The following is a 22,939-nucleotide window of genomic DNA, read 5'->3' on the forward strand; positions in this document are numbered from 1 at the left end:
GAGCTTCCCTTCTGCGGGGGGGGGCACCTATGGGGTGTGGGGAGACTGTCCCGTGGCCACCTGGCATGGGCATGAGAATCCCTGTGACATGGTCCCCGGTCTGCCACCACCCTGTGGTCTCTGGGTTTCTCCAGTCATGGGCTGGGTGCTGGGGCGAGCAGGTGCGAGAGCAGGAGCCAGTGAGCATGTGGCTAGATGGCAGCAGAGCCATAGTGGCCTGGGGAGGATGGTCAAGGTGAAGGTCTGGGGAATCACTAACACACACAAAAGTTTTCGTCTTTGACTTTCCTGGAGGGGAACCAGCTGGAGGTGAGGATGGGGTGCAAGGCAAGCCTGGAGTCCCACGGGAGTGGGGCTGTCCTCTGCCTGTGCTGGGTACCCCCATCTGTGGGACCTTTAGGAAGTAAAGCAGGAACTCCACAGTAGCCCTTGGCTTTGAGGAATATTCCAAGTTTTTTATCTTTTTCTCAATGGTGCTGGCAACACAGTCACCCTCCCTCCAGTCCGGAGCTACACCAGCACCCTGAGGTGACAGCCACAGTGCCCGTAAGGGGATGGGAAGGTCTGCCTGGACCCAAGATGATAGGTATTTTCAGTATTTTGAAACTCCCACTGAAAGAAAAATAAGTGCTCTTTATATATTTACAGATCTACTTTTTGTTGTTGTTGTTGTTAAGTATGTTTTTCGGGGCAGGATGAAGCTGAACCAGCTGAAAATGCCAGTACCTAATGGCTGTGCTGTGACAGCCCTTGATCACAGCCCTCTGCAGGGCACACTCTACCTCTAACAGAACTGGTAATGTGTTTTTTTGGGGGGCTATTTTCATTACAGGGTGAGACGAGGACAAGCCAGCTGAGCATCCAGCAGCTGGAGGGCAAGATACACCCAAAACACCTCAGGTCAGCAGTTTGTGATAGTTTTGGATATGAGCATCTCTCCCAGGACAAACCTCCTCCGTGATCCCTCAGCACTCCCTGGGGGCTGGATGGGGCAGATGGCAGGACCGTGGGGGGCTTGGGGGCAATTTGACTGCTAGATAAGCTTGGCATTGCTGCGAGCCAGCACTCTCTGCACACACTACCTCTCTCCTTTGCATTTCCTTTGTGATTTTATGGATTTCACCCACTTCTGCTCTGGGGCTCGCTCAGGGCTCCCTGAAGAGGCAGTAGCTCCTGGTGCGTCCCACTGCCTGTGGCTTTCACAGAACAAATTTCTAAGGGGAAGGTGACTAGCCCCATATCGAGTGAACATCATGATGCCCATCACCCCATCATTCATCACTGACAACTGCCTGTTTAAAAGGCATTCCCTTTAGCAAGCACTATATATTTTTCAGGACCTACGTTCACATAAATAGAATTATTATCTGTATCTATGTATACATTAAATAATCTATATATAAATAACACATAGACCTAAAACCAGGCCAGGGGCATGGAGGGGAAGTACACTTTCAGGGCTGGATCTTGTCCCAAAACACAGGATGCTCTGCTCCAGAGATGTGTTTCCCTGCATGTGGCAAATGATGGTTCAAACTGGAGACAGATTTTATACATTTTATTTAACCAATGAAATTCCTACTGATAACAATGAAAGTAATTTCAGCAAGTATAAATGAGATACAGTTTTAAACAAACCCCATTGTTCCGTACCTATAAATAGATTTTTCAAAACCTCATAAAAAGTGCAGATTTATGAATTGCTGTTAAAATGTTAATACATGATTCCTTTGTTTAAAAATGCATTTTTGTCTCTTAACTCACAAAAAAAAAAGTTCCTTCTGCATCTGTTCAGATAAATTCAAGTCGGGTAACTTAAAAAAAAAAAAAAAAAAAAAAAAAAATCCATCCCACTAGGTCAGTCTGTCCTCTGCAAAATAAAAAACCACCCAACAAAAAAACCCCAACCAGCAACAACAGAAAAAAAAAAATTGTAAAAGCTGTTGTGGAAACCCACAGTGAGCTCCTAGCAGCTGCCTCACCTTGCAGGCAAACCTCCTGTGAAAGCATGGAGCCTGTGGCACATCTCTGGAGCTCAGGGCAGGCGGTGGCCCAGGAGGCAGGACAGGTGATGTGCCACCGCCCGCAGGACGCCGTAGGGACCGTGGGACCACAGAGCTACCATGCTTCCCCGCTTCGTGGTGGTGGGAGGCAGCAGCAGGATCAGAGCTTTGTCCTTAATCCTCCATCCCGAAACACCTGCGTGGCCGTGGCAGGAGGAGGCGAGAAGCTGCCAGGCTGGGGCTGGGTACAATTTACCCCCTGTCCAGAGGGTGAGAGGTGGGAGGTGCAATGAAAGGCCACCCCGCGGGCACTGCCCTGCCCTGCCCTGCCTGCCACCCCAGCCTGCGGGCAAGGGGGCTCAGACCCACAGCCGCCCATGGGGAGCCAACGCCCCTTCGCACCCCCGACACGCGGGCTCTGCAGACAGCGAATCGAGGGCTAATTTCTGCACTCCAGAGAGGCGTGGAAGCTTTTCGGCTGCAGAAACACCATGCGCGTGTTTTCGGCCTAGCAGCTGGTGCAGACCGTGGGGGGCAGCCTGTGGCAGGCCTATGGGCACGGGGGGCTGAAACACCCGCCAGACCCCGACTTTCCCGGCGTTTGGGTCCAAATGCAGCCAAACGCCGGGCGGCCGTGCTTTTTGCAGAGAGGGGTTCAGCTCACTCCTGGTCAAGAGGTCTGCCAGCATGCCTCTCTGTATCTACAGTGGTATTTTATCTACAGCAGGGTCTGTTTAGCAAGAGCAGTTTAAAGTGGCTATGTTTATCAAGTTTGCTACTTTATGAATTAAAAAAAAAACCCAAAACAACAACAAAACAAAAAACCAAACCCCAACAACTATAAATACAAAGACTCTCACACACCAGACACTTGCAGCCTGCGTGACTCATAAACCGCATCAATATTCTGTTAAAAAGCTTATTCTACTTAAAACTATACATAGTACAAGAGACCGAAAAGTGGCAGTCGTGTACGGGCACGCTGCCTGCCCCAGGGTGGCCCACAGTCAGGTGCTTCCTAAAAAAATCAAGGAGTTACAGTAACACGGCACAGGACTGCAAAGCCGATCACAGCTTCTGCTTACACTGCATACGAAGTACCAAGGGGAACACAAAAAAGAACTGGTGTTAATACTGATGGATTAAAGAGTAACTATAAAGATCAAAACAGACGTTCACAGCATGCTACATATATTGCTCACAAACTTTTTTTTTTAAAAAAAAGCTAATACAAAACAAGGAGTTGGCAGTCTGATTTTCAGTTATGTCAGATAGAAAGATAAAGCATATACATTCATTGTGTGGCTTTCCAGCAAAAGGAGAAAAGGGTAAAACTGAGAAATTTCAAGTTTAAAAAATTCCTATTTTTTTAAGCTACAGTTTATATCCAGTTCTGGTCACAGTCATGAAAAGATTTCTGACTGTGTCACCTTGCAGAGTCCAAGGGCTGTAGCCTAATTATTATTTTTCCCCTAAAAGTGGCTGCCTCTCCCACCACCCTGAGTGGGCTGCTCCTGCAGCCACCCAGGCACATGGCAGCCAGGCTGGAGGGAAGAGGTTTGGGTCTAGTGGCACGACATGAGTGTGAAGTGGGGAATGGGAAACAGGTTTGGACTCTGTGTGTCTAGACCTGCTGCTGTCGCTGCCCCCCCCCCAGACCCCTCAGCTGGAGACATAATGTTTGGTGATTCACCCATTTTATCTGAAAACTCCCTTCAAAGGGCTGATGGGGGAAAAAAAAATGTAATTCAGCAGTGGCACATTCTTCTTGGGCAGAAGTGAACAGTTCCCTGCCCCTGCTCTACCCGTGGAGTAAGGAAAGGGTCCCAGCTCTTGTCCTACAGAAGCCCTCTGGACATCTTGGTGGGAGGCATCTCCCACCACCTCCCCTACGCACAGACATACACAAGAACCTCTCAGACACACTGGTGAAGTTTCTTCAACTGACCAACATGTCAACTCCTCTTGCGCTGGCTGTATCCCTCGAGCGCTTGTGGTCTGTACTTTCTGATGCTGACAGCATGGCTTGCTGCCCACAATTAGTATATTAATTGGCACCTTCAATACCACCTCTAACTACTGTTGGGAACAAGAGCAGAATCCAGATTTCTAATTTCCACAAGCCCTGATGATACTCAGTACCTATAGGAACACCCAACCCTGCCTACATCTCCAGCAGCCACTCCATGGCATGCATTTGGATTTATCCCGTAGATATGAGAAAAACCCAAACCCACTTGCTCCAGAGGCTGGCTGCAGTCTGCTCGGTTGCAAGGCACCCGAAGAGCTGCTGACCCAACGGTCTTGTAAACCTGCCTGGCATGAGAGGACCTCAAATCCTCCATTAGATGTCCCTCAAAGAAAACTGCACGGCTGAACAGCCCAAGCACAGGGAGTTTTGCCAAAGAAAGCATTTCCTTAATGGATCCACTGGATTATTACTGTAACTCCAGAGATGGGATCTGACTCACTACTGGCAAATGCTACCTAAATGTTGTCAGCAAGTATGGAGTGTCATCCTTTCGAATCAGATTTAGGATTTTCCTGTCCAGAAATAATCTAATACGGCAATCAAGTGTTTCTGAACAGAAGAAAGACCTTTTGAACTCATTAGCAAATGGTGGTATTGGAACCTAGCATTGTTTTACAAAGTTAAGGCTAGGAGGTTGGGAAGACAGGAAGCACTTGATGCATGGTGGTGTTTGTGGCAGGATGGAAAATGACAATTTTTGTCCTTGGTGAGCAGCAGAAGGATTAAATGTCTGCAAGAGAGACCTGATGTGTGTTGGGGGTGCAGCAGCATGACCACATGTTAGGAAATGTGCTCTAAGGGATAAATTAACACTGATCAAGATGCTCCTAAGGTTTCCCCATACTGCTATCTCCATCTCTCACACCTGTGATCTATGCAGTCAGTATGAAATGCTAAATTCATTTTCATTTGGAGATAAAAATCTTCATTTACAATTCCCAACTGAGGAAAAGCTGGTGGATGCATCTTTTCAGAAAAATTAATGCTGGGGGACATCAGGGAGAATACATCTGAAGTTCAGACAGTGAAAACTGACATTTTTGTCCAGCTATTGCTATGATCGCTAATGGCAAACCAATTCTTACAGATTCATATTCAGATCAGCTCTGGGAAAGTTCATTTATGATGAATCCACTCCCCTTCCCCTCCATTTTGTGCAACATCATCCCATATTTATGGGAGAAGGATCCAACCCTCTAAGGAAAGTAACTGAAAAAACATTACTTGAAATCAAGAAGATTTGGAGTATTTCTTTCAGGCCAAAACTTTTTAGTCCAGGCACAAGCTATCCACTTGCTACCACCAATAAATCTTTTCTGCAAGTAGAAGTTAAATAATCCAGCTCTTCTAAAAAGGAGTCCAAACTCTGGAACATGAGCCTGAAATGCATGCCTATGTTCATGGAAAACACACATGCACGAGAAACATTGAGAACCTGTTCTGCAAGAGCAGCAGCTTACAGTTTAACTGCTTTAGGAAAGATTTCTCTAAGCCTATATTAAGTCCCCAAAACAACTATTTCATTAACAATTGCTGCAAATCACGCAGATCTGGCTACATATTATTCCTTTAATCTCTATGGAAACCGATTTTATTCTATTAAATTTAGGTGACTAAATATCTTTAAAAATCTGACTCGAAAAATGCATGTGGGCACCTTGCAGGATTTTGCTAAATGGCTAGGTGCTTAAATTCCTATTGAAATTTAGGCAACTAGCTGCTTTTTCCAAATCCCAGGAAAACATCTACCAGTATCACTATGAACAAAAATACTTTTGAAGAATCTGGTGCTTTGACCTTCTTCACTCAAGTAATAGAGAAATAAAATGTTTTCCTTTTTGTTCTGTTCTGATCTGTTCTAACTTTATAGAGACTCATGTTTATAATTTTTACAATCACTAATTTCTCCATCCTTAACATTTTTTTAATACATAGGAGCTGATAGTGACAATTCTTTAACTCTTAAAGCTGAAAGTACATCCTTTTCATTTTAATGAAGGCTTTAGGACAAAGAATGTATGTTTTGTTTCAGTCTTGATGAAAATAAATCCATCTAGAGTCACCAAAATTTTCATAGGATACCACAACACTAGCTATAGTAGTTACCTGTACAAACTGTACCCTAGTTTCAAATGGGTTCTGCTCCTGTATGATGGCACTCTTGTGATGTTCAGCTGCAGACAGACCGTTCTGGGAAATGCAAATACCCTCTCCAACTGGCACCTTTTTCACTTCATTACCCAAAAAAATGGAGCCATTTCAGCAAGAATGTAGTCTTACCGCAACACACATTTTGAAGCTATTCTGCAACGAAAGCAGCTGTCCATGCTCAAAAGCTCTGTTCCCTATTTACAGCATTCCCTGTGCTAGCTGGTTAATTTGTACCTACCAAGCTTTTTCTTCAGTAGACAGGAGACTGTACACTTTGTTTTTATGTTGGTCACAGCTGGGATTTTGTGGACTAACATTAATGCTGGTAAATATCAATTCCAATAAAGGAACACAGACGGGGAGAGTATCTACCCGTCCAATGATTACGGCACTCTTAAGAATAATATTAATGAACAAAGTGTGAAGATTCACATTCATGAGTGCTTTAAAAATGCAAAAAATCCAAGAACACTTGCACATTAAAATTTGGCACAGTGTGAGCCTAAAGCGTGCATAAAGTGTATGGTAGAGTAGTTTAAACACCTATTCTGAACAAACAGCTATTAAAAATCATAAATTTGAGTATAAAAACTAGGCTATAAACTGTTACACTGTAAATGCAATACTTTGAAAAAAATGCCACGTGGAAAACAATTCCAGAAGTTTCAAGTTTGCATTTAATATTAAGAAGAAAAAAGAAATAGCAAACTAGTTGTACAATGACATTTCCTATGGTGGAATGTCTTGCAGGCCATATGTGACTTGATATGGCACCTTAAAAAAAAAAAAAATCACTGATTTACTACAAATTTTATGAAGCAATCCATTTATGGTTTCTGGATTTCAAATCTCCTCAGGTACTTTACTCAGAAGGCATTTGAGCTGGCAAGTATATTTCATAAGGAAAGAAGTAAAGGCACTCATGTTTCCAAACGTAAAACTCAGCCTACTCTAAGAGTCTTTGCATTTCTGAAGGGAAACTAAGCCATCATATTAGTTACCCAAATCTAGTTTCACCTCCTTTCCAGAGCTCAACTGTGCTTCTTGATGACTACTTTACTTTTCAAAGCAAAGGAATTTGAAGTAGTACTGTACAGTTCCCATCACTTGAAAAAAAAAAAAAAAAAGTATTGCATGAAAACTTCTCTCAGCAGAACTGTTTTATGCACAAAAGCCATTAGGTATGGCCACTACAGTCACAAGAGGGAGGAAAAAGGATCATAACAACTTAGAAAGTTGATCTAAGTTCATATATATATGAGCATCTCAATACTTCTGAGAAATCTCTGCAGTTAGCTATACAAGATAAATAAATCTGATGTTTTACCCAATGCTCCCTCTAGAAGAGAGCCTGATGCTGTCTATTGGGTAGATTTCTAAATAGCCAACATTACATTAAAAAAAAAAATATTACTGATTTCTTCCTCAAAAGGTTGTCACATGCAGAGTCTGCAGTCTGAAAGTGCAGAAAAGTGTACAATCATTTAGCTTTCCAATCTGGAACAGATAGATAAAGCGAAAAAACCAACATGCAAAGTCACAGCACGGTATCAGGAAAAGGGAAGAGAAAACTAACTTAGTAGCGTACTGGTCCATGATTTTGGCAATGAAAAGTGTTAAAATATGACTGATAGTATTTTTGTAAACTATTCTGCAATCACAAATGAAAAAAAAAAAAAGCCGGTATTAACTTCTACAATCCAATGGAACATTAAAAATAAACCTATCCAGTTAGTTTTGAATGTATGCAACAGAGATAAAGGTCACCCTCCTCAAAGAAATATGAAAAGTCCAAACCAACAGACAAAAGCTGAAGCAGTGATAACTTGCATCCTATTGGGTAAGTTTAAGCATCTCTTTAGGCACTTCACTGGTTCGTTAAATGCAATACAAAATAAAGCTATAAATATCAACATTTTGTGCTCTTAAAAATTAGTCAAAAGCAACAGAGAACAGCACAAAAGTGTGACATTTTTGGCAGCTTATTTCTTCCCTTCCCCAATATTACCGTTGTCCAAGAATGCTTTGATTTGGGGATGCTTTGGCATCTCAGTATCAGTTGTCTTAAGCCGTAAAAGCTAAAACAAAACTGCTAGGCCTTAGACAATAAAGAAATTTGGTTTTAAAATTTCTTTATGGCTATATAAGAAGGACACTTTAGCAGTGGCATGACAGGGAAAAAAGCTTGCTTTCTTTTTAAATATTGCACTTTTCTTTTGTTCACTCACACTAATGCATAGAACTTTTTAATCTTTGAATATTAAAATTTAATGTTATGAAAAAATTATGGGAAATAAATTTCTATACATCCAATATGAAAGAACAGATATGCTAGCCTTCCTTTACTTTCCTTAGTTAAACATTGAGAAAGAAGAGAGTGCAAAAAAACCCACAACCCTATTTTTGGTCAGCCTGTGTATTAACTTTATAGGTGCCAACTAAACAAATTGCAACATGTGATGAGCATGGATATTGTGAGGACAACTGAGGGTGACTATCAGTAAAACATGATTGAAACACAGTAAGTGTGGCTGAAACGGCAAATTGTGAGGCCTCTTCTCTTGGGAAGGGGCACAACAAAGCAGATGAATTTTGCACTTCAGTAGCATGCTGTAGGATTTATCACGATTAATTTCACATTAAAGTGTGCTCAATGTTTGCATCCACATCTTGCATCACCTTCAATTGCTGTAGTAAGACAGTGACTGGCAAGCAGCCTCCAGGAGACACAGAAGAATCCAGTGGGCGATTCAATGCAACGCAGCCCGCACGTCTCGGTCACAAGTCATGGCATGGTGGTACATTCTCAGGACAGGCAGAACCGATCTTCTGCTGGACTCCACTAATCTGAAAAATGATTGCTTGGAAAAAGAAGTCTCTAAGCACTTCACTCCGGTGCTTAAAGAACAAAGCGCTAGGATTGGATATAATAAGAACAGTTTTAGGATCCTGACCACTGTGCAGAAATCCAGGCGGAAACAATGCAGAGTAGTGCTCCTCAGTGTTACTTTTGTTATCATTAGTAATGTTAAGCATCAAGAAAATAAAACACGTCATTGCACATTACAGCCGCCAAGAAGCACGGCTAAACTTTGACACTAGAGAATTGAATAACCTGATGCTACATCACAAACAGCTTCTGGTGTGTATCTATTTCAAAAGGTCTTTACATACTCAGTAAAAACTCCTTTACTCCTGCCCAGCGAATGCTTCAGGTTAAATGACGAGTTATGGCACGAAGGGCATACAGAAGTTCAGCTTGCATACGAGCTTCCATTAGAAGTAGATTGACATGAACCTGTTAAAAATTTTATCAGCCATTTAGTTCACCTTGGAATACAACAACCTTTATACATTTAGGCTAAAATTTCTAACCTTTAGTAAAGTATCGCTGCAAGAAACTGTTCTTTCTCCCTGTACCCCGCTGCAGGACTCCAGTTCCTCTAGAGACAGCTGTGTAGCATGCCAATACTAGACAAAATCTTAGGACTGCAAGGAACTAGCCTCAACTGCTGCTTTAAGCAATCTTCCATCTGAGAAGTCCCAATAAAATAATTTTTGCACCCTAATTGTATTAGATCTTTAGGAAATATATTTTGTTTTCTTTACTACCATCTGCGTCCACTATATAGGAGCAGAGAATAAGGAACAGTTTACATGCCAGATAGGCAAGCAGGCACACAAGCACTCAACTCTACTCAGGAAGCATTTAACTTGGATAGCTGAAGACTTGTTGACATTTTTATTGATGAAAAACACCACAAAGATTATATCTACACATATGAGTTAAGGCCTTTTTTGATCCCCAGATCCCAAGTATTGGCATAGCTGACCACTTCTGCATTCCCAAGTTTATCCACTTTTCTTTTATAGTGTCAGTTCAATTTTACGGAGAAGTCACTCAAAATAATAAAAAAAGAACCAATCTTGCCAGTACACTAGGTTGTTTTTTTGGGTTTTTTTTTTTTTTTTGTTTTTTTTTTTGTAAAACTGATACCTAACAATTAATTAATCCAGTTTTCTCTGGTTAAAAACAATTTGTTTGACAAATACTGCCATTTTTAGTTGTTGCCACATTTTCATTTTCAAACAGCATGGGGGTCTCTGTGAAGCCTGTTTGGCTTTGAAATACATACCTTCTCCGAGTGCTTGAACTGACGCCAGTAACTGTCGTACATGCGCTTGGTAGTTCTCTCTGGGTAGCAGGTCACTGTCTTTATGTAAACCTTCAGGCTGCGTTCAAGTAACTGATTAACTTCTCCATAATCATAGTCATCATACCTAAATAACACAGGCAATCACACTGTTGGATAAAAGTTTTTAAAAGCATGGTCTTTTGCAGCATTATGTTCCTAAGTTTGGGAATTGGAGCATTTTACATGCTAGAAAACCACCTGTTGACAGAGGATCTGAAAGGCTTAGTACTAGGATATTGCTTTTCTTAACAAAAGATACAGGCTAGCTTCAGAGAAGACATTTCTCTAATAATTTCCATCGTGATTCACAACCATTTTCTCCACTGGAAGCAAATGTTACACTGATAGGCCAGCAAAACCTCTTAACTTACAGACTGAGGTACCATCTCCATTTTAAGATCACGCTTTTCAGACGGTTCATTTTCCATTCTGTTTACACAGTTTAAAATGCATTCCTAAGCCAGGGGATTTGTGTCCATACCTGATTCCATACATACAGTGGACATAGTTAAATAAAGCTCTTCTTAGCGTAGTTGTATCAACATCTTCATGTGTTGCCATAGTGTTATATGTGAGGTTATATACCATCCGAAACTTCTCATCGAGGAGATGCCCAATATCAGAATAAAGCCTGTTTACAAGGGAAAAGCCATGATTTTCCCAAGTATAGTCCTGCAGGAAGAGAAGGAATTGTATAAATGTACAAATGAAGTAGAAGTCCCTATCTGATCTCTATAGCTCAATATTTTTTGTAGCCTGCTAGTTATAACTTTACTCTCTTAAAAAAATTTCCATTTTGAATCCTTTATCTATATCATCTGCTCCATTCTGCCAGGCTTCCTGGCAATGACTATCATGTTGCAACACCCCACCTCCAGCTGGATATCATTAGCCTACAGGAGAAAAAACCCCAAGCTTCTCTTAAAGCACTGAGGCAATTTTCCACTGTCTGCTCTGCCACTCCATCCAGTGTCATGCCATGTGGGATTGGCCTGTAAGTTTAAAAACTTGCTCCTCTTGGAGGCTTTGATGCTTAGCTCTGAGCAGAGATGGAGTATTTACTTCCACCCAGGATGCTCACTGGGTAAAGCGCTGAACTGTCCTTGAACAAACTAATAAAATCCAGGCTGCTTTGCACTTAGACAAGCACCTGGACTGCAAGGATAAAAGTCTGCCTGCTCATATCAGGCACGGGAAATCTCTGCAGAGTGGTGACATGACATCAGCAGTGGAGAATGACCCTGCTTCAGATCAGCGTGCAACCACTCTCCACGCTGTGCTTATACAGAACATGTTAGTTTGCCCACATTCTTGACAAGCATTCAATCATTCAATCACTGATGCCATCTTTACAATCAATAGCATCATCTCCACGTCCTTCCTGTGTCTAGCTGTTTTCAAAAGGTACTGCTGGGCAAGGGTCCTCACCCAGGTGCTTTAGAGCACATCTACTGGACTGGTCCCCTGATTAGGATAGTGGGGAAGAGCATCTAAGACAATATTCAGCTGCCTAACAGAGCCATTCACTGGCATCTGAAACGCACCACAACATCACATTTGGCCTCCAGCTGCCAGTCCAAAATACTGTAAAGCTTGTGAGAAATGTGACATACCTGTCAGCCCTGTAAAAGTGTCCAGAACACCTGGGGCATCACAAAAGCCTCTGAAAACCAGAAGCTGTTCACTAACAGCAGTTAATCCATACTAACAATGAAAAAGGGAAAAAAAATCCCCAGTTTAAAGACATTCTGCTGTGTACAGAATACCTTTTCCTATTACTAAGTTTAAACTCACAGAGATAAAGGCAGTCTTGTTTGATCAGAATAAGGACTGGATTTATTGTAGAGATTTGGGATGCTACTGCAATTTAAATAGCATTAATAGCAGAGCATTTGGGAGGCTGTGGGTATATACATCTAACTGCTGAAGAGTACGACATACTAATAAAGTTAAATTATCAGTGTGACTCCTCTGAATGCAGGCCAGAAGCTGTCCTGTTTATTTAAGAGCAGAGATGTTTTAGTTCCAATTTCAACTTCTATAGAGATTTTTTCCATGGGAGCCTGCTGCTCCTAAAGTAGTTAAGCAGAATGTTTGATTTACAGGCACCAACTCTGCCTCATTCTTTTTGGCAATATCTACCTACTTTAGGCTCATATAAAGACTGCAGAGTAAATTATCCAGAGCAGCAGAGACTGCTATATAGCTGAATACATTTCCTGAGAGTGATTAGGGATGCTTTATTTCTTAGAATCATCTTCTGACCATGAAGTTTTCCTGTACCCTTTTTAAAAATTTAAATTCTTAGATTTGTCTTAAGATTTCTTCTATTACTTACAATTTATTAATAGACTGCTGATTAATCTAGTCTGTAAGTTGAAACAGCATAACTTAGAATGTCCCTCCTGTTATAGATATTATGAAGAAGTTCGTGAGTCTGGTCATAGAAAAAGGTGCCAATATGTAAGACAATGTACAGGTAAAATGTACGTGCTGTTCTTTCAACAGTACTACAAAAATATATTAAAATACAGCCAAAAACTTCATATTTAAGAATTCCTTTACTTTTCTGATATTCAAAGTCCAGTGATTTGGTGCATGTATGAGAACAATACTCACTCTCATAGACATATATTGTTCTCATAGACATATATACATCTAGGTATTGATAACCACTGGACGGAGAATACTTGATAAAATGACAGGAATAAAGAGTTCTTCCAGGGGATTTTTTTCTACAACATCTGGAGGGACAGGAAAAAAATTTTCTTTTCTACCTTTCATTTTTATTGCAGATTTAGTGATATGCTTTACAGTTTTCAAACATTAATTCTGATAATAATTAGAATAAGACTGAAAGCGAAGTATTCCATTGTCAGAGATTTACAAATAGTGAAAGACTCATCTCAGGTAGATTTATGGAAGCTTGAGAGTTATTTAATGGACCAGGACAAGAAAAGGAGCATGCAACAAGCATGCCCCACTGCAACTGCTTTATGCTGTTTGCCCTGTAATGAGATATACAAACATTCTTTGAGTGAATGCACTTTAAAGAGATGGTACCTGAGCTCTGAATGTTGGCAGATGGTCTTCTCCTCGCCTTGCAAAGTCTTTGTACCCAAACCCAGGATCTTCAATATAGCGGGAGACATCTGTGGAAACTATTTCATCATCAAATGCTGTGAATAAAACAGCAAAATGCTTTGCTTTAGGCAAGCACAAGTTAGCACTGACTTCCAACTACTACTCTATTACAGGACTAAAGAACAATTTTAGAAGTTGTGCAAAAGAAGAGTGCAGTATGAAGGAAAGAAACATTTCAGTCCCAACCTGCTTGTGTGGGATCCACCCCTTTCCACCTGAGCCAAATAAATGTCAGCTTACACCAGAAATCTAACGTACTTCTATAAAATGGGACAGAGATAGGCTAAACTTCTGTCTGGAGGTGTGTTTTTCTCTCTGTTGACTTCTGAGAGAGGTTAGGTATCTTAAATCAGGAAGATGAATCCTGTTAGTAAAGTCACTGTGCTAGGATAAGAAAAAGAAAAATGTACCCTTGATAACAGGATTGCTATGCTGAGCAGGTACAGTGTCAGGAATGACACCAGCTCTGTTCTATAATCTGGAGTATGAGAAACCATAAAGCAATGCAACACTCCACTTGTAAATATCAGTTGAAGATTACAGGAAAGCAAAGAGCTCTACAGTACATCAGGCTGAAATTCTGCCAGAAGCTCTAGTAACTAAGCATCTTCAAAGAGCTCCAAAATGTATCACTAAGCAAGCGCAGGTTCTCTATCAGGAATCAATCTTTTCCTCCCAAATAAACAGGTGGCTTGATTGTGTAACTACCTCTGCAGAAGTTGACTACTGCATAGCTGACTGCATTTGACCCTGATGTTAAAATCCTGGCTCTCTTCCACATGCATTGACAGAACACTTGCCATATGTCCACTGTTAGCACCTTGAAAAGTCAGTTAATCTAAGAATTGCAGAAGTGCTTTATCTCCTCTTTGCCTCATTAAACAATCAAAACATAACTGCGTAGGAAGAAGCTTGCACAGCAACTGCCACAGCAAATCCTCAGCAAAGAATAAAAAACCCACACGCATACAGTCCTCTCCCCTGACAAGAACTGAGTATCATGAAAGGACAAAAGCTGAACACATACAGACTATGCAACTCAAACCAGCAAAAGGAAAAGAGGGAGGAAATTCAACAAAACTGTCAGCAACCCCATCAAAAAAAACCCCCTACTGTCCCAAACAACACCTCTTCCTTATATGTCTGAAGTTGTAGAGACTGATGGAAATCCTGATTTGATAATAAAACTGCACTGGCTGTCTGTTGATACTGTCTGTCTGCTACTATCTCCGCTGTTGATACTGTCTGACCAAAGAACGCAAGAATGGACAATGTCCATTTCTTAAGCTCCAGCCATGAAGTTGCTGGATGCATCTTCTTTAAGAGATTTTGTATGTTCCTAGAGAGTCATAAAACAGTCTCTCTGCTGATCCATAATACATTCTTCCTCCCTTTTGGGCTCAGTGAACAAAAACTTATGACGCCTTCAAACCATGTTTGGTCTGAAGCTAAAGAGATCTAAATTCACAAAGAACTGTGTCAGTAAAATGTGAAGCATTTCATGGGTCACTTCTTAAAAAGACAGAAGCTATCATCTTCAAGCAGCCTCTACTACGAAGAAATGGTTAGAGATTCTGATGGTCTTAGCAGTATTCTTTCTTTGAACACTTTCTTTGGAAAAAGACTTCACCTTCCTGTCTATAGGAAACAGATTTCATTGTATAGTTTGTTAGAGATGTAGGTCTCCAGAGCATATGAAGAACATTAAAAAAGAAGCTTTCTGCTCAGATTTTGAAGATTATTTAAGAATTTAAAAAAATGTTAAGAATCTCTATCACAACATAAGCAGTGGAACAGCACAGCAGTATGATCACTCAGTATGGCAAGTTAGAGATGCCCTTTCAAGGTGGGCAGTAAATGGTAAAGAAGCTGAATCTCAACCTTATATATTTCCTGACCTAGCTGAAGGCTGCTTAGGAGTATCACGGAAGTTTTAAGCACTATAGAACCTAAAACCTGTGAAATATTACTGAATACTTAGATGGATGAATTAATTTGAAGATACAGAGCATATAAACAAAGAGAAATTTACACCCAACTTTTTAAAGAAGCCTACAGGCTTGCTTTTTTTTTTTTAATATACAAAAGCTAAATTTTAAGTAGCAATAAGGGTGGTGTTATTTGCCAATCAAGAAATCTTAAGCAGATGAAGCAACTGACAGGACCACCCTTATTACACTCCTACACCAAGAGCCAGAATAAAGAAATGGACAGAAAAAGCTGTAGTCACTGAACTGGCCTCAAGTGTTTAATTCTTACAAAACACAAACAAAATGGAACTGGAAAAGCACAAATACCTCCACTAATTACTAGCAGACTCTCCTTCTTCTCCTTTTCAAAGCGAGTTGCCATTTCCTCCTGAGAGGCTTCTTCATCCTCTTTATCTTCTTGTAGCCTCTTCATCCTTTCCATTAAAGCCTCCAGCTCACTTAAAGAATCTGCAATCTGCAAAAACACCATGACATTCTGCAAAATTAGAAGATAGACAACGTGTGTCATCTTCAGATTTCATGCTAGACAACAAACGTTCTCAAAATCACAGCAGCAGCAAACACAAAAACTCAAGCCAGAATGCATTTTGTCACATACAGACAGCATAGACAAACAGCTTTCAGACAGTCAGAAGAAGGGAGCTGGGAAGTGTTAAGTCTAACCTACTGCAGCAATCTACTGCAATGGGATTAACAGTGGAAGAGGTGGTATTTGAATGTGAAAACCATAGTTGCTTATAATATATATTCCACCATGTAGACAGCTCAGGAAAAGCCATTTGTGTGCCCCACATGTATCAGAAAACAACTTTTAATATTAATTTTTTTCAGTCTATTAGTAATGCAAGCTTTGTTTCTGAAGAGATGTGGTGCAACACTGCAATGCATGATACACAACCTGAGCAAATCAGTGTCTTCTTTTTATTTTCATTACATGTGATCAGAATAACCATTATGTTGACCCTTTTCCTTGCTTTGTGAGGAAAACAGACCTATTCTAGAAATAGATCAATGTTTGGAGTTCTGGGACCTATACTTATCAATCAGATTTTTCATAAGATAAATTGTTCGGTTCTTCTTTTCCATCTTTTTGTTTTGATTCTGTTCTTCTGCCCATAGCTATAGCTATAGCTTTTCTAGTGTGCTACTCACTGATTAAGTCAGCAGCAGCCCTTTGCTCACTACAAACAGAGAGTAAGACACCCTGGTGATTTCAGCTAGCATGTCTTACAGCCCAGCAATGGAACTGACTGATCGCATGTTCACATTTGACTGCTAATTTTTAAAAATATTATCTAGTGACTCTGCTCATAATCCTGATCTTCCATCAAAGGTGATGAGGCTAACTCATCAATTGGCATTAATTCAAGGACATGTCTTCAAAGCATTATAGAGCCACTTTCAGGAAAAAAAAAAATCCACATTTAAGTTAATTAACTAGTAATCAAAGTTCTCTGTTGGTTGATTCAGAATGGAACACCAACATGAAGAATAAAGTCATTTTATTTCAGACATTTCCTCCAATCTACATGGAAGTGTTTCAGGACTGATCTGTTTTGTGGTTATAGGTCTAGAAGTAAAAATTATTATGACTTCTGGGTTTTTTCCCCAATTTTTTTTTTTTCATTCCATGATACAAACATGGATGACACAATGTTTCAGCCAGTGACACAGTATCTGAAGAAACTGGGACTTCAAGCTCTCAGCTGAAAGCAAAGTTTTAGTTTTGCCCAGTGGGTTGTGAGATTAACTATCAAAATCACATTGTTCTGACTACCCTCCCCTGTTACAATGTGGTTTTCAATAGATTACACTGAAAACTGCTAGAGCGAACATAAGAGTTACCAGACTCAAGCATTCCAGTAAAGCAGACAAAAACTTTCAAACTACCCTGAAATTTAAAGCGGAAAGAATGGAAGAAAGTTTTCTAATGCAAAACAGAGGCAAGCAAAAGAATCTTCTTGCAACACTAACCCCAAAGTTGCTACTTGTGAGAGATGCATTTTCTATGTTGTTGTCATTGGCAAGATCACAGACACAGAAGTTGTTGACTGCTATAAGTCTGACTCCATTAGATGTATCCGGATCTCTCTCTGGATTAATGCCACTACCAAATACAAAACTTGCCAAGGCATGATAATGTGCCAACAGGACAACAGCATGCACCAGTTCAGGAAGAGACCAATTATTTTCCCCAGTCTTGACAAGTTTCTGAAATGAGAATAAAAAAAGTGTAAATATAAAATTTCTTTTGGCCCCTAGCTTTTCTATAAAACACTATGTATTTTTAAAAAGGGATCAGTTCCTTTCTTCCAATAATATATTACTTCTCCTGCACACAAACACTCATTGGATGAAAAAAGAGACACCTAATATATTACCTCTTTTCTTTTGGGGTTATTTTAGCCAATGCTATGCCTAGAAAGTAAATCTTGTTGGCTTTGTCACACAGAAGAATTTATTGCCTTATTCGATGCTCTAGTACTTCCCTGAATTTTTTAACTCAAGGTAATGAAGCCTAACCAGACACCTGTGTAGTTGTTAGCAGTTCTTATTACCGGACATTTACTGCTATTACGGGGCACGACTTAAGAGGTACCTGAATGTGCTCTTTTGTGATTAGCCAGGGCCGGTGTGCAAGGAGTTTGTTTATTTCGTTCAGATTTTTCAGTCTTTGGGGAATGTATTCTAAACCATTCAACCACTCTGCAATCCCGCCAGTCTTCAAAAACTCATCAACATGCATATTTATTAGGTAGGAACACTGATGTCTGGCAGCAGCCTGGAATAATTAAACACAGAGGGAAAGGGCATCACGTTAGCGTGTAATCCGATTTTGCTGAAGGTGGAAGGCAGGTTACTAACACAAAACAAAATACAATTCCATTCCAAAGGGCCATTTTTTATATTGCAATGCATTTCTATGCAGTATGGAGGATTCTCCAATAAAAAGACATTTGATTATTTTGAATCGCAGAATCTAATTTAGGTTGGAAGAGTTCTCTAGACAAGATCTGATCCAACTCCCTGCTTCACAGTAGGGATGACTTAGATCAGGTTGATCAAAGCCTTGTCCAGACAAGATCTCCATCCTTGGAGGTCACACAACCTCTCTGAGACACTGCAACAGGGGCCAAAACAGCTTCATGGTAAAAACTGTTTTCCTAGTGTCCACCTGAAATCTGGTGTGACTTGAGTCCACTGCATCTCATCCTACTGCTGCACACTGAACAGTTAAATATTTAGAAATAAGGTTACACACAGTTTTAACTGCTCTCTGTAAAACCTCACTCTCGTGGGCATGTGAGAAGTGTATTACTGTGGGAAACAGGGAAACATGTACACTGCCAATTCTCCCTTCTCATTGAAAACCTTCTGGCTAGACATGCATTATTCTGATGAAAATCAACTGCAAAAATTCGCACCCTGTCAAATCATCACACTACTCTCTCCTTTCTAAAGTCTTTCTTTTTTAAACACACAACTCAAGGTCGTAAGAGAAAATATACAGCCTGCTGGTACATACCATTATAGCAATGTAGTGCCTATAGGGCAAAGGAAGGGGCCCATCCATCCGCAGCATATAGAACTGGCTGCGGAGGAAAGACTCCAGGTACTGAGTATGGATACTCATGACCTGCGTGATGTTGTCCAGGCGACCAGATGTAGAGTATTCTTCCACAAGAAGATTAGTACGTTCATCCAAACCATTTGCTTGCATAACCTTAAAAACAAGATGGACAAACTTAATAGAGAAAGTGATTTTCTCTAGCTTTAGCCCTGGAGAGAAACATATTGCAGTATGAAAGGTTTGCTTGTGTACAAATTTAAAGGCAGTGCTGGAGATTGGGATGAATTATTTGTAAATACACATGCTTGCATGTGTGTGAATACACACATACAGGCGCTACTTGTATAACTGAGGAGCACTTTACACAGTACCTCTGTTATTTTAATATGTTTCTAGGAAAACCAAAAACATTTTTCTGTAGATCTTTCCAAAACGGCTAAACTTGCAGATGCTTAAAGTCAAACCTGTACAGGCAGCTGGAAGTAAGCAAGAGCTAAATGGAAAGTAAAGTCTTTATGGAAGTCAGCCTGTATAGACACACACCACCTGAGCATTCAGCCCTAAAAACAATTTCAAAATTAATGGAGAGGAACTGGGTTATGTAACCAAATTATAGAAACAGCCTGGCAATCTATCCCTTCTGTGCTTCTATAATTGAAGGGGAGATCAAATGCTAATTTGTCCATAAGATTCAAGTATTATTTAGAATAGGAATTTAATGCTTTCTTTAAACAAAAGCTGTTCTTTAATTATTCCAACCAATCCAAACCTTGGGCACAAGATGAAATGAAACAGCAAAAGAGCAAGTAGCTCTTGTATTGCAAGCCCTGACACAGTGTTAGTGCTATTAGTCAGTGTTTATCACCAAGAACAGCCATTCTCAACATGTTCAACCACTGAAGTTACAAGCACAAGACTAGAATACCCAGTATTTATTCTGAAACTGCACAGCATTAAACTAGCCAGCTTACTTCTACAAACACCATGAAAGGAGAAAACACTTTAGCTGGTTTACTGCGCATGAAGACAGAAGGTGCCTAAAACCAAGATGACACAATGCTTTTGCTAAAATATTCTATTTAAAATACGGATTCCTTCTTTATGATGAGCTGATGAAGGGACCGTGTCTCAAATATTTTTCCATTGAATCTTATATGGAAGTTACATACAAAGAAACACGAACACCACACTACATTTTCACTTCTCACCGCTATACTTCCCTGTTTTAATTTGTGGGCCCAGAAAGAAAGGGTAGCAACAGCTAGGCAGTTAGGCAGTTCCGTCATTTTTACATGTGTAGCTCCTCACTATGGCAGCTTTTCTGTGTTTTGTACCCAAAATGATGACTCCTCAGTTTGCCTTAAAAATGTTTTACCATTGGAAGTTTATTCACACATTAGAGATAATTTTGTCTCACTTATTACAGTATATCCCTTACTCCACTCCAAGGAGTCCCCTTATTCTTCAGCGAGTGTATCTCTCATGTATTTAAGAGATATTTGTCTCGTTTAAGTAGTTTCTTGGGGAAATCATACTTTTTGTGTCTCTGGTAAGGTTTCTAATCTTCTCCAGCTTGTCAGGAGTTTTCCTTGTAACTGTACAAGTTATGGAGAAGAAATTCTGCTGACAAAATTGAAATACAATCCTGTAGGACTGCACTGTTGCTATGTTAGGCATAGCAATATGTTGCATTATTGCTTCTGAGATTGATCTCCACCTATATTACTATCCTCTTCATACTGTATATGTACTTCCTCCTGATTTAATACCATCCACAAACATGTTTCTTTATTCCGCTTGTGAATCCTTATGGCACTTTAACAGGAAACTTTACAACTAAGTTGTTATTGCTCTGTCCATACTCCTTCCATTACCACAATAAAGCAGGCTTTGACATGAGCAGTGTTTTTATCAAGATCTGAGAGACATTCGTGTGTTACTTAATCTAACTACATCCTTCCTATTCATTGTATTATTTATGCCAAGGAACGGGGGGAAAAGGTAGTCCTTAACACTTGTTTGTGACACTGCACAGCTGTTTTATTTGTACAGGTGAAGGTTCCCTGCTTGTACTGGGTAACCGCTGGGGTTACTCCTGAGAGCTACTCAGTGATTCCTCCTGCACCCTTCGCTAGCGCCTTTACCAGGTGTATCAGCCGTGAAATAAATTAATTTATAATTATCTCAAAATATGTTATCATTTTAATTATATTTATTTTTATACTTTTTATATAATTATTGAATTATGAGAAAAAATAAGTCATTACAAAGTTTGGCATCTCAATTTCATCTCATATTTCATACAAAAATTAAGTCCTCTACACAAGTTTGGCTGGCTGGAACTCATTCTGCTCCCCTCTTCCCAAGTCTAAAAGACTCTTTTTGACATCTCTCCCTTTTTCCTTCCTTACGTTTTTTTGTTGCAAGCCTTTACACTCTGTTTTTAAATTCAGACCTTGCTGGAGAGAGACTCAGAGAACAGCACCTATCTCATATTTTAAAATGTCTTTTTGGCCCTTTAGCATGTGAATTACCTGCCTTTAGCAACTACTCAAATCAAAACACAAAAAAAGTCCTGGATTTATAGTAAGCCATCCCAAATAATTAACTCATTAATAAATAATATTCTGTGAAGATTGAGATCACAGGAGAACACCATCATAGCAAAGTTTCTACTTACTCCAGAAAGGTGCAAATCAAGGCTTAAGATGAACATTAAATCTTGAGTTTGAAGTCAAACCATACCCTTCAACCGTAAATTGTCTCAAGAGCCACAGTTACAGTCTAAAGAGTTAGTCATATTTTCAGGTTCTCTCAAACTGAAGGTCAGACACTGCTCTGAGAGCTCTATAATCATACCACTGCACTACTGGATAGGTCTCCCCTTAGGCCTGGCATTAAGAAGAGCAGACCTGGCACAAACAGCTCTCTCTGGGAGTACTGGTGACTGAAAAGATGTCAAACGTCACCACCTGTGTGAAAGGGCAAGGTGGTTCTTATCCACTAGAGCCCAGAGAAACCATCGCTTTTGCTCACAAAGAAGCTCATCCAGGTATCATGGGACAAGTGGGATCATAAAACTGTCCGGTATTTCCACTTTAAAAGCTACCACCCACCCACCCCACCTAACCGTAAACTTACTTCGTTCTCTGGTATAAAGGCACTTGGTCCTCTTGTCAATGGCGGGGAGACTTGTACTCTTTTTTCCTGCAAATCAATCACATAATTTGGTCAGCGTCAGGAATAACATATTAACTGGCTTTATCTCACAAGATGAGATCTTCAAGGCCTGGATTCGGTTCTCTTCCCAATGCCACCTGGGTGTTTTACAGCCCACTGAGGAGATGAAGCCACCACACCATGTCGGTTACATCGGCTTTGCATCCCCTGTACTTTGCACAAACAAACGGCACCAGTTTTGGCAAGGAATAAGACAGAAAAAAACCCAAAAATCGAATCCCTGTTGGTTTATAGACAAACTTGAAGATACACAGACAACAGCAATAAAACATTTGGCACGATGCCAAAACTAGCCATTTACTGGATTGAATGGGTTTGGAAAGTGGTGGGGGAAAAAAGCCATGCTCAGGAAATTATAAGCCAGACACTGTTTTCTTCAATATCAGCATCTAATGAGATCCTCAGTGCTGAGAAGAGTGTAAGCACTTTGTGTGCCAAATATTGGCATGAAAAGCAGAGAGTGGAGGAGAACACCACACGCAGTACAAGCCCTAGCTAGAAGTCATGAAACAGCCTTTGAGGATGATATATTTAGTACAGAACAGGCTGATAGAGTAACAAGAGCCAGAGGACTTTTTTGATTTATTAGGGATAAGAACTGAACTAAGATA

The 22,939-nt window shown here is 40.3% G+C and overlaps 1 protein-coding gene across 2 annotated transcripts in view; it reads right to left on the reverse strand.

The window, feature by feature from the left end:
• Positions 1 to 1,541: 1,541 nt before the first annotated feature.
• The window catches only part of SESN3 (sestrin 3), a 42,746-nt gene continuing 21,348 nt past the window's right edge, over positions 1,542 to 22,939 (reverse strand). Inside the window, exons 2-10 of one of the 2 annotated variants that reach the window (XM_026844523.1) lie at positions 22,230 to 22,295; positions 19,044 to 19,241; positions 18,117 to 18,299; positions 17,492 to 17,728; positions 15,824 to 15,992; positions 13,446 to 13,561; positions 10,864 to 11,054; positions 10,323 to 10,467; positions 1,542 to 9,484 (exon numbers count right to left, since the gene is read on the reverse strand). In XM_026844523.1, coding sequence (XP_026700324.1) covers positions 9,398 to 9,484; positions 10,323 to 10,467; positions 10,864 to 11,054; positions 13,446 to 13,561; positions 15,824 to 15,992; positions 17,492 to 17,728; positions 18,117 to 18,299; positions 19,044 to 19,238 — 1,323 coding nt within the window. In that variant the 5' untranslated portion in view covers positions 19,239 to 19,241; positions 22,230 to 22,295 and the 3' untranslated portion in view covers positions 1,542 to 9,397. The remainder of the gene's footprint in view (positions 9,485 to 10,322; positions 10,468 to 10,863; positions 11,055 to 13,445; positions 13,562 to 15,823; positions 15,993 to 17,491; positions 17,729 to 18,116; positions 18,300 to 19,043; positions 19,242 to 22,229; positions 22,296 to 22,939) is intronic. The other variant, XM_026844529.1, reaches the window with a different exon arrangement.

The sequence above is a fragment of the Athene cunicularia genome, assembly GCF_003259725.1.
Source record: "Athene cunicularia isolate RWA chromosome 1 unlocalized genomic scaffold, athCun1 chr1_part1, whole genome shotgun sequence".
NCBI classification, from domain to species: Eukaryota; Metazoa; Chordata; class Aves; order Strigiformes; family Strigidae; genus Athene; species Athene cunicularia.